Source organism: Populus euphratica, unplaced genomic scaffold (assembly GCF_000495115.2).
Source record: "Populus euphratica unplaced genomic scaffold, PopEup_1.0 scaffold6.1, whole genome shotgun sequence".
Classification (NCBI taxonomy): domain Eukaryota; kingdom Viridiplantae; phylum Streptophyta; class Magnoliopsida; order Malpighiales; family Salicaceae; genus Populus; species Populus euphratica.
The window spans coordinates 4,122,588-4,135,513 of NW_011499849.1; the positions used below are offsets into that span (position 1 = coordinate 4,122,588).

General features: G+C 29.0%; 1 protein-coding gene across 1 annotated transcript; it reads right to left on the reverse strand.

The window, feature by feature from the left end:
- Positions 1–526: 526 nt before the first annotated feature.
- On the reverse strand, positions 527–4,714 carry LOC105120771 (alanine-tRNA ligase). The gene is made up of 9 exons (XM_011019142.1): positions 4,363–4,714; positions 4,197–4,263; positions 4,032–4,109; positions 3,649–3,701; positions 2,886–2,969; positions 1,935–1,987; positions 1,759–1,823; positions 1,607–1,665; positions 527–978 (listed from the first exon to the last, which is right to left on the reverse strand). Exons 1-9 carry the CDS (start codon positions 4,624–4,626, stop codon positions 889–891), a joined length of 813 nt encoding a protein of 270 aa, XP_011017444.1. The 5' UTR covers positions 4,627–4,714; the 3' UTR covers positions 527–888.
- Positions 4,715–12,926: the final 8,212 nt, after the last annotated feature.

The window sequence follows — 12,926 nt, forward strand, 5'->3', positions numbered from 1 at the left end:
TCTAAATTGTATATTTTAAAGCTATGCTTGAAAAGTAGACTTAGATGATGAAACAAATTTATCCAAGTACCTAACTATACAAAGTACCTAACTCTACAAAAAAACAACGCGTGCATCATTTACAGCTGGTCTATTTGGTTTAGATGATAATTTAAGGAACCTAGCATCGACACAATAACTTGTATGTATAAAAGCTCAGTGATTAGGAAGATGATTGTAATTTTGTTAAAGTTGAGAAAGATGGGAAAGATGTTTTGTACTTTTATCGTATACAATGGTATACGATAAGATATTATACTCTTCTATCCCACGTATCCCATATGAAAATGGGACGAATGGATAATTTCTGACAATTATCATGTTCACGTGAAAGGAGGACTCCAGATACAGCTACTAATTTCTCTGTAGTCAACGAATGGGTTAAGAAATCACTTCGACTAAAATCACTCTCGGGTTTTCCTAAATGCGAGGCAGATCAGATTACAAAATACACTTTAACATAATTTTGAAGCCCGATAAGAGAGCCTACACAAGCATCGTGCCAGATATCATTGGACCAGTAGCAACTACCAAGTTGAAACATCCACCAGAATGTCCAGGTATAAACACTAATGCAATTTGGGAAAGCTTGAGACAACGCGGTACTCCTACCGTTGTATATCCATTTGCAATGAAATTCTTTCACATCTGTATTTATTCATGTACACGCGGACAAATATTCCCTTGCTGAGGAAGTATCATTGGCAGTGCTTTTGTTTCTAAAAGTGCAATATCAAAACTCAAACTTCAAGAAGAGAAGCCATCTCTTGCATGGAAGATATGTGAATGTAAATTAAGATCTTACGCCTCCATTACATGGGCAAAAATAGATAGCGAGCAACGAGCATTTCAGACAGAAATTCCATGGTTGCTGATTTTCGTAACCTCCTTGGACAAAGCATTCCTTTCTTGCTTTGCCTCAGATGCAAGGCTGGAAACCTGCAACCCAAATCATCCAATATATGCAAGTTTAAATGCTTTGATAACAAAACAAAGATAAAAAAAAAAAAAAAGTTTAGCAAGATATGATTATGCCTGCACTCAGTCCAGAATTCATTGTAGCAAGTGTAAGCCAAAAAAATTGTGTAATGGCCACAGCAGGAGTGTTCACAAGAAAGCTTGTATCCGCAAAAGTTCTAGCCCTATAATGACATCATAGTGATTTGTTTTCAAGAGGGCATTTACTTTATATAGTGTAGTTAAACTAAATCTATCCCTTAAGACCCTAATGAGTTTTGCCTGAAATTCTAAAATGTTGCTTGCTAGCCCACGCATACATACCCTGAACATGGTGCTATAAGTGACTGGTTTCATCTGTGTGCTAGAGCAATCCCACCCTAAGCTTACATCTGTACAGACTTTTCTTCCATTTTAATGTCACTGCTAAGCAAATAGAAAATGAACTTGGAAAAATTGTTTTCTTTTAACAAAACTAAAGTATAAACCATGATAAATCACAATCATATAATACAACACAAAGTGCAAGTTTTGTATGCTCTTTTCAAATCTTAACAGAATATAAAACCATATGGACACCATGTCTATGGTTAATATCTAAAATGCTTACTTGAGACCGGAATTTAGATGCTTCTGCTCTAGGCAATTCACGAAGGATATCCCTCAACCCTGAAGCAACAAAGCAAATTTGCTGAGCATGTGTTTTATCCATACAACTAGTTAGCTTAATGTGAAAAATAAGGAGACTGTGGTATTACATACCTGTAGCTTGTCGTTCGATCTTATAAGCTGAGCGAATTACACCTTGGATCTGCTTCCCTGCTTGCCTGTAACCACAGATAACACAGTTTCAGCAGGAATAATTAGCCAAATGGAAATATCTCCTTCCATGCTTTTCAAAAGTGATCATCAGAAGCCCTTTCTCTAAATTCACAAACCTGAGCTTTGTCCTTCCCCGGATCAATTCTTCTTCTGCTAATGATGCCCTCCTCTGAAAAACAACATTTTATGTCATGGGGTGCAGCCCAATGAATACATGGAAAAAGATAACTACAAATAACAGCCTGCGGTTTGACCTGAGGAACGCATGCTCTGTACCTACTCCTATGTCTAAAATATATTCCATCCTCATCCTGTATGGTCTCCCCCCCCCCCCAGGTACAGAGTGGAGAATTGGATTCCTCACAAAACATAAACCTGACAATTAATTAATTCTTAGAAGTTCAATGGTCAACTAGCACACCCAAAGAGAGTAAATTAGTTATCCCGCATGTATATGCAATCAGTCTGGTGGTCATAACGCCCATCCCCAACACCAAACCCTCCCAGAATCAATCTTGCCCTACATCCCAGCCTGGTAAGGCAATGAATCTCCCTCAAATATGTTCCAGATGAAGTAGGATTTGCAGTAGTATGGTTGAGAGGGAGCATCTTCCCTACAGACTAATAACCTTTCAGGGCAGAGAGTTCCTGCTGATATTTATATTTCCTTCAGCACTTTGTTTTCTCTGTCAACATGTATTCTTCATTGACTTTGTTGTTGGGGCATGGAGGTTGGAACAGAGAAAAATCAGTACATTTGGCTCCTGTCAAGTTTTCCCAGAGGCACACAGTGCATCACGTGTTCATGATGCCATGCAATGCAAAATATAAACTCCACTTTCTCCGATCAATCATCCTTGCCCTAGATTACCTTGCAGGCTTTATGCTAAATGTAAACTATAGTTCAAGAGTGGGGCCTTCCATTCCATGAATAGCAATAAACAATGAGATTTTGAACCAAGAAACAGCTTTTCTCCTTTTAGAGTTCAGACACGTAGAAACAGAAGATAAAAATAACACATTATCAATAACTTGTCATGAAATAAATGATACGAGTGAGAGTTTACCTCCAACTTCTCACTTTCAGCCTTCAAGAGGCTAATTGACTGTCGCAATTCCTTAACTTTAGCATCAGCTTGGGAAAGCAAGGCCTGTGACAAGCAATAGGGTTGAACTAAAGTTCTGATCAGCACATACATGATTAATGTGCTCACCACAAATGCTTAGCATTAGCATGATGCATCTGCACTCATGGAGTTGTAAACAAATGGATACCAGATAGACTTATCGAATCAAAACTATATCAGCCTTATAAACAACAAAGAAATCCTTGACTGAAGTGATAATGTCGCCCAAAAAACATTTCCCATCATCAGAAAGGTATTTGAAAAACACTGAGCAAGATGCAGTGAAACTCCGTTTTGTAGCATTGCGAAGATGGCTCACATTATGCAAACATGAAGTTTTAGTTGTTTCCAGGGAAAGTGTCTGCTCAAGCCAAGTTTCCTTCACACGGAGCATTACATATTTTTACTGACACATATTACACATGTGTGAATTTATTTGTTCAAGAGTTACAAGTGCAGAAAGAGGAACTGACATCCAGGTGACTTGTGGCCATCTTAGTAACCTTTGGAATGTAATTCCTTTTGTAAGCACATTTAACTTCTGCCAATGAAGGGGCATAGTAAAACCTCATTACAATGGGTTACTAACAGAGAAGTTCTGATTGAAGTGGCATATTTAGAACCTAATTGGTTGCATTTTTTCGTTACAGACCTACTTACTGGGAAAGAAAAGGAAAGAAAAGGTGGGGAGCCTTATGCTCACCTCTTCACTCGTAAAAAGGCGCAAGGTCTTGTAATACAAAATGCGTCTTGGTCCTGCATGACATAAATTGCAGCAATAGCCATCAGTTTGAAAGAAGCAACAAGCTACAGAGACAACTGGAGATGGAAAAAGAAAAAAAATGCTTCTTATATGTTACAAAATTCACCACGCATTGAGACTAAATTAAAAGGCAGCAACATTATCTAAATTCAAAATTTCAATACAATTCACATTCAATCTTATTCAGCGTTATTCCAACTCCTTGTACAACAAATTAATGACCCATTGCATGGTATGACAAACATTTCATTAAATAACATAAAAAGGTAAGCTTTGACTCGTAGAAACAATAATTATTCATAAAAATAATTTGAGGACCGTACTTTTAAGAACTACGAATCCCAAGCCAACGGCAACCGCACTGGTAATCAACGGATGGGAAGCTGCAACATTAATCCCCTCTAAAAAAATCACCAAACATTAAAGCCTCGAAAAACAAATAAAAAACCTCAACTCCAATTACAATGTGAACAATAAATTCTTAATACCTTTAGCCTTGCCAAATAATTTATCTTCATAAACACCAATCTCTGACTTAACATCTTGCAAGGAATCCTACAATTAATTCACAATAAAAAAAACAGTGCATATAAATTTATCCAAAAAAAGTAAGTAAATTTAGTGCCAATGTTTTTAATAGAATAATGAGCTCACAATTGTTTGGCTAAAATGAGCCTGGGAAGTTGTGATGATTTCAGAGAAGCGAGATTTTGAAGATTCAATGGCGATGTCGAGTGAATCTTGGATGGTTTTTTGGTAAACAAGAGCTTGTTGCAATGCGCTGTCGATCCAGGGCGCGGTTTCTTCTACAGCTTTCGATTTTAGTATCGAAGTCAAATCCGTTTCTGCTGTTGGTCGCGGTGGCAGATGGGTGCTTGGCCTCTCCTCCCGTGATGGTGATTCTGCGTCCGTCGGCATTATGGGAGCGATGGTTAGCTTCGATCAGACACGAGGTTCCGTTTTTAATTCGCTTGCGTTTGTGGTGATTTGGGCCTGGATGACTCAACCCTCGCATTTATTCGGGTCGAAAATATAATTTGGGGCAGAACATTAGGTCTTGAGCCCGTAGACGATCATTCAACAAAGAAAAATTGTTAAACGCCGTTAGTTTGTTAGTTAGTTTGTTGGGAAATAATTTTAAAAAAAAATAAATTAAAAAAAATAAATTATTTTTTAATATTTATAAAATAAGTTAAGAAATATTTTTTAGTATTTAATTATATTATATAAAATAAGTTGAAAAATTATTTATTTAGTATTTAATTATGTTATATAAAATAAGTTGAAAATTTATTTTTTAATTTTTTAATTTTTTTAAGTTTATTAGAATAATAAGGAATAAATCTTACAAGTTAAAAAGTTAAATAAGAATGAAATTGAAAAAAAACAATTTTATAAATTATCTCAAATAAAATAAATAATAATCAAAATAACAGAGATCAAATCTAAAAAAATAAAAGATAAAAAATTAAAATAATAATAATTAACATTTCATGAATTATTTCAAATAAAATAAGTAACAATCAAAAGAATAAAGATCAAATTTGATATATCAAATTTTAAATTAAAATATGATAAAAAAAAAATAACAATTATAAAAATGAAAGTTAGAGATAATATAAAAATTAAATTATAAGGGATAAAATTGAAAAAAATATTCAAAATAATATATATATATATATATATATATATATATAGCAATCAAAAGTTTGAAGACTAAATTTAATATAATCAGCAAATAATATAATATTTCTAAATTTTTCATAACTTTTAGAAAGTATTTTCCATCAAAAATATAAAAGAAAAATATTTTCTTGAAAGCCAAGATAAATTTTCTTTTGACTAGAAAGTATTTTCTGTTAATTAACTTTTTTAATGGCAAATAAACACAAAAAAGTTTGGAAAGTGATTTTTCAAAAAGCATTTTTCGAGAAATAGACACATAGGTTTATTTCATTTTACATTTTGTTAAAAATTATGATTTATTCTCTGAATTTTATAATTTCATAGCACATTATATATGTCTATACACACACATAAAAAATTAATAAAAATATTATATTATTTATATATCTATTAATATATTCAATGTAATAATTAAAAAATTTTAATTATTTTAAAATAACAAAATTATTATTCAAAAAAACTCTTTCTTTGTCTGTGAAACATGAAATCTTAATCACTAACTTCAATTCAGTCATATTATATATCATATGTTTTCAAATAGCCTAGCTTAGCTGATTTTTTTAACTAGAAAGATATTTGTCATATTTTATATTACGTTTCAAATAGAGATTGAATAAAATTTAAAAAAAAATATTTGTTCAAAATTAATATTTTTTATTTTTTGATATGTTGATCTCAAATATAATTTTTAAAAAAATATTATTGTAATATATTTCTAAATATAAAATATTTTTAAAAATAATAATTATCACACTTCCGAACACCGCTTCATCTAAGAAAGGGTAAAAGGATAAAAAATAAACTTTTTTTTATATGTATTGTGGATGAAAATATTAATTTTATATTTTCATCAAAGTGTATGACAGTTTTTTAAAGGGTTTATGCTTTTTAAAAATTTAGATATTGTTGCATCATCTAATTGTCAAAGTTTGCTACAGTGAAAGTTTATTCTACAATATAACAACTGGAATATATGAAAAATTAAAATATATGATCATAAGAAAAAATGTTTGAACTTTTGAATTGATATATTATATCATAGAAAAAGAAAAAATTGAATATGTAAAAGACTTAATATGCTTTTGACTATTTTAATTTGTGCAAATTTATAGATGATTTCTTCACTAAAATTAGAGATTAATAGAAAAAATTGAATTAATTTTAGGGATGCATGTTGTTAATGTTTCAAAATAGAAGAAAGAAATATAAAAAGATAAAGATGAAAATACAAAATAAATATTTTTTCAAAACAATTATAAGTAAATTACTATATTTTCAAGAAAAGACGCATAGGTCTGGTATAATAGCTAGACCCAGACTCTTAGGTCTGACGTGACTGTCAAACCCAATGCGTATGAGTCTAACAAAAAGTTGAGTAAAAATTTAAAAATTAACTCACTTTATTAGGTTTAATAGCATTACTAAAACATTCTCCATATTATTAATATTTTTTTATTTTTTAAAATGATATTCACCATTGAACTATTGCCTCCATTAAATTATCACATTATATAATAAATACTTTTTTATGGATAATTAACATATTTATGGCCTCTTTATGGATTCCAATAAACATGAAAGAATATATAGGTGATTGAAATCATAGTTACGAAATTTGGCGTGACTTGACAAGTTGATCTGGGACTCAATGACCACGGGTCTTGGTTGGGTTTTAAATAAGCAAAACCTGAATTTGTAGTTGGCCTGGTTAAACCCAAAAAACATAGCAGGTTAACTCAAAACCCTAGTGACTCGTCGTAACGCGGATGAGATTCCGACCTTTTTATATATTTTTTTAACAAACTCAAAAAATGTAAAATTAATATATGAATACTTAGCCTCATATATTTTTTGTATAGCCTACATCCACATGAAATGTTTCTTAACTTTTCCATAAGGGATAACTATATTCATAGTATGTTTGGGAATGCGGTGCAAATTGTTTCTCTCAAATTTTAATTTTATTTATGTTTTCATATTGTTTTGATGCATTGCTTTCAAAAATGATTTAAAAAAAACAAAAAAAAAACATCATCTTGATGTATTTCTAAGCGAAAAATAATTTAAACTGCTACCGCTACTACAGTCCCAAACAAACCAATAACCTAAATCCATATGAAATGTTTCTTAACTTTTCTATATGGGATATTAAAATCTCAAGCATTTTATTTTTATTTTTACTGGGCTGACACCGACCAAGGGATCGAGTTCTATGTCACACGAGTTAACCCAGGTCAACACCAAACTAGGTTTAATAATTATGATTAAGATTATTAGCAAATAATGAAAGAGATTAATTTGATGGTTAGTAGTAATAAGAAGCTTAAAGGTGGTGGTAAATCCAAATGTGGAGCTTGTTTCACCTAAAAGGATGAAGACTTCACAAAAAAAAAATACCAAGATTAATTACTTTGATAATAAGGATCCTAAAAAAAAGGCTCCTATAAGGAGTGCTTAATAGGTGATACTCCCATGAATGAGATGGCTGAGGAGGACGTCATGGTTTTTAACAATGATTTGGATTTGAAGAATAATGATGAAAAAAATTATTCTATTTATTTTTTGGCAGCAAATAAATATAGACTCTATAAACCTTGTGAAAAAAACCCTAATTATGAAAGTCCTTAAATAAAAAGTAATATATTTATTCTTGGTTGGCGACCTTCTAAAACAATGAAAATTGAAGGAATGATCTACATTTATAGGTTTGGAGAATGAATTATATGTTGCAAATTTTTATACTAAGTATTGTTATTGTACTATTATTATTATTTTTTGTGAATCATGGATGGTTATTGATCATATTTTGATTGTTTAGGAATGGTAGTCAAGTTTTGATTATGACAAGGCTTAAATAGATATAGCATTAGTCTAGGTTAAAATTATGAAGATACTTTTTTGAAATACTGTGATGAGATTATTCTCATGTGTATATGTAATTATATCAGATGTTTTGTTCAAGAAAATAACTAAAAAACACCTGACTACTATATTTTTTCTTGATACAAGTTTTGCTTTTTAATCATTTACTAGTCACTTATTCACATGACATAACAATGAAGTTTTCAACAATACTATTATACTTAGCCAAATTTAGTTGGTCAAGATAATGACTCATCGACCTGCCTCTAAAGTGAGCTAGCTTTCAAAGTAAATCGAGTAAAAGTTAACCTCGTATAGCACAACCGACCTACTAAATTTATGTGACTCGATCAAAACTCGATTTGAATTATAAAAAGATATTGATTTAATGTTCTTTTATTAAAAAAAAAATGGAATAATGATGTATTAGATTAATCCAAATCGAATTAGATTAACTTGTTTAACTCATAGCTCAACTCTTTGCTTTATCCTAGTTTAATACCTTGATTTTTAGAATTTATGTTTTATTTAATTAAATGATTATAAAAATACATTTTCACTGAAAAACAACAAATAAAATCATCGAGAAAAATATATTTTTTTAATCTAAACTTTATCTCTTTATTAACACATATTTTTATTATTCTAACTAATGCATGTTTTTAATAATAAGTATTGTTTTCTAAATAAAAAATAATCATGATCTTAAAAGCAAGTTTTTTTTTGAAAAATATATACAATAATATTCAATATTTAGTATGTGATTAAAGAAGAAAAAAATAAATAATACGATAATATCATGTCAAAAATCTATTAAAAAAATTATTTTCTTGGAATATTTATTCATGTTTTTTTTTGTCATCAAGAACATTATAATTGATACATAAATTATTAGCATTCCCATAAAAATCTATAATACAATTTAAGAACTATAAACAAAAAATATAATAATTTAAATACCATGTTAAGCTCTTTTTTTTTAATATTTCAATCAAAAAATAGAACAAAATTTTAGAAAAAAATAAAGAAAAGGGTTAGGTGCTTGGGATAAAGAGATGAGACCTGCACATATACCTATTAAAAAAAAAAGATAAAGTGCACGTAGACCTGCGAGTCAAGTCCACACATCTGGCCTCCTTTATTTAAAAACAAATAAATAAATCAAATAACATGTAATTTATTTCCCTAGATTTTGACCACTAAAAAAGTTTTTGGAAGATCAAGCTGGGTTTTTTATGGATTTAAAAATCTTTTTTTTTCCACTTGTTTTCACTTAAAAACACCTAGTAAATACTTTTTTGAACATCAATAGATTAGTCTCAACTTAAAATGCCATTAAATTGATTTAAAAATACCAAATTAAACCAAGAGTTTTTTTTTCTCAACTCCACTCTATTTTTCCAACCATATAACAGCTAAAAAACACCTCAATTAAACTCCTCTTATCATGAGAAACACGTTGATGCTAAATTCAAGTTTTTTATCCCTATAATCTAGTAAGTTGATTGTTTTATCTTTCATTAACTATTTTAACGTAAATCTCTCTCTTTTTATAAAATCATATTCATGAAATGTAAAAAAAATGAAAAAAAATGAAAAATGAAGAAACTTTAAAGACTAAAATTGTTAAAAGCATGCCTACTAAACAATTAAAAAAAGAAAGAAACCTATATTTTTATTTCATTGATAAATTTGGTCCCTGTATTTTTTATTTTTTACAAGCAATAAAATAAAATTCTATTTCGCAAAATTAAACATCGACTTGGTGGAGAGACTTTTTTTGACACCACGAGAACTCTATAACAAGCAAAACGAAACAAGTTATCAATTTTAATTCTTAGCTAATGCAATAAGGAAGGATGAATTGAAGAAAAAAAACCAATGATCAAAGTAGAAAATATTACAAGGATAAAAAAAGAAGAAAAAATTACTTTAATCCATAGTGTTTTATGAATGGAGCTATAGTGGTTTTTCCTTTTATTTATCTATGATTTAATTCTCATTAGCAAATCAATTTTCTTGTATCATTATTTATTTAAGTTATTCAAGTTCTTGCTTATTTTACTATTTTAGTCATTTTACTTAACTTTACATTAACGCTATGATAAATATTGTTAATTAAGAATATTTTATCTTTACAGGTAAAAGAGTCCATCTTAAAATTACTTGTTAAATTCTTAAAAATATACTTCAAATCTAACAATGGAATGATAGAAATTAAAAAAAATAGTATTGTGAAAAAAATCGCTTGAAATGATAGGTGATTTTTAGGATCCCACCAAAGATGTTAAAAAAATTAGAAAGAAATGAATGAAAGATCTAGTATAAGTTAACTTTTTTATTATGGTAACTGTTATTCATAATAGGTGTTTTAGAGATATTAATACCTTCTTTAAATTATATCTTAAATTATACTACATAAATCAAAATCTACCAACTTTAATAATCTTAGGTATTTATTAAAATTGATATAATTTAAATACGGTGGTCGATCATACCTAAACAATTGGAGATAACTTGTTATTTTTTATTCAAAACTATTTTGTGACCTCCCGTATCCCAGTAAGGGATTAAACATCGAGGGTTAAACCATTAATAATCATGTGGTAACCTAATCTAATTTGTTGGTTTATGTTTATCTTACTTTTTCTTTTTTGTATTTGTTTTATATACCTATTTAATAGGATTTTTTATTTTTTATTTGTCATTATTGTTTTATTACTAAAAATATTAAAACATTTGGGGTGAAAAACAATTGTTTTCAATGTTCAAATAAACAATGAAACAACCTTTTTTTAATCTATTTTAATTTTTTAAAAAATTTAGCCCCTGGATTTTTTTCCTTTCTATTTACCACGTTTAACAATGAATTAATTGGGTTTTGGCTTCATGATTTGTTTTATTTAACTTAATATAAGGATCTTAAAATATTGATATTTTGGTGTTTGGTGCTCGATTAGACATAATAAAATTTAATATTATGGATTCGAAACAATTAAAGGTTTAGGGACCCAATTCGAACCTAAAACAAATGTCTAGCCTTTTGTTACCGAACAAAGGACAAGATTAGATATATATGGAAAACATGACTGGTATATGTAACAAACGCGCCAATAAGCTAGATAGATGGCAACATTGTGACAATATGTGCAACAACTAACTAGTTTTGGACATGCTTTTTATGTTATCAATAGAATTGTTATAATGGGTGGTTCATTTCTTAGAGAAGCTTGATGATGAAAGGCCTCTAGCATGGTTATTCATTTCTTCTTTCCATTCTTTAATTTTATTGTAGCTCCTTAATTTTTATGCCTAAATCTCTTTTATTTTTTATATCAAATTTGATTTTTATTATTTTAATTGTTATTTTTAGCAATAATTATGGTTCGGTTTCATGAAATTAATGCTTTGTAAACCATAAACTATGTTTGAAATCATGATTGCGAGGGATAATGCAAGATGGAAGAAATATTAAAAAAATATAAATGCAATTTATAAAAAAGCCACATTTTACTGTGAGTTGCAATAGTTAGCTACAATGTTTTTTTTTTGTCATTTGACTTTTTTTTTCTTATTTGAGCCTTTCAAACTAGGTTGACTTAGGATAGAAATTGATGTTTTGTTTATGTTGGCTTTATATGGTGTTTTCACAATGTTAAAAATAACTTTCAATATTAAGTCAATGCTTGATTTGACAAAATAAAATTTAATTTTATTGATTCAAACCAACTACAACTTTAGGAACATGGTTTTAAACCGAAACAAATGTTCAATTTATTTTTCCTCAAAGAAATAACATATTTATCTCTACTTCCCGACTTAATATTTGGTGAGAATTGATAAATTTGTTATCTTTTTTAGCAGATAAAATTATCTAATTATTTCATTGAATGTATATATCAACTTTTTAGATTGTAATTAAAAACAACACCCATTTTTTTATAGAGAAGTTTTTTGTTCCATCTCACAACCAAACACATAGAATCAAACAAGTATAGAAAAAGTAAGGTTGCTAGGTTTTGACATGATTGATGGCATATAAGAACAAGCAGACAAAACAAACAACATGTGATTATAAAGTAGAAAGAGATTAAATGTTAAACCCTTGTTTTATTATATATAGATGTTTTGTAATCATAACCATGTTGTGAGCTTGGGGTTTGTAACTCTTTTTGAAATATATGAAGGCGTATATAAGCTTGTGAAAAGGGTGTTTTGCCTCAGGTTTGGAATGAATCGTAAAAACCCTCATGAAGGAGGGTTTAAGTGCATATAAAAATTACAAAGTAAAAAAAAAATGAATTAATGATACTTACATCTATTTAGGTTTGAACTATAGACCTTATTTATGGAAAACAACAAAAAACAACATGGTTTCCATGGTTTCATCAAAAGAGCTAAAGAATTTTAAAATTTTCCTATGAATGAAAGATAATTAGATATACTTGTATAATGATTAAGAAAAATCTAGTTGTAATAGTCATGCAAATGAATCTATTTTAATTGTCTTGTTTGAAACTAATGTGACAATTAAATTTAAAAGGTTCACATGATAACCTCTAAAAAATATGCATTTTCATAATAAAACAATAATTTTATATCCCATCAAATGAGCTAAAGGATTTTAAAAAATTTCCATATACAAAATATAATTGCATAAATTTTGATAT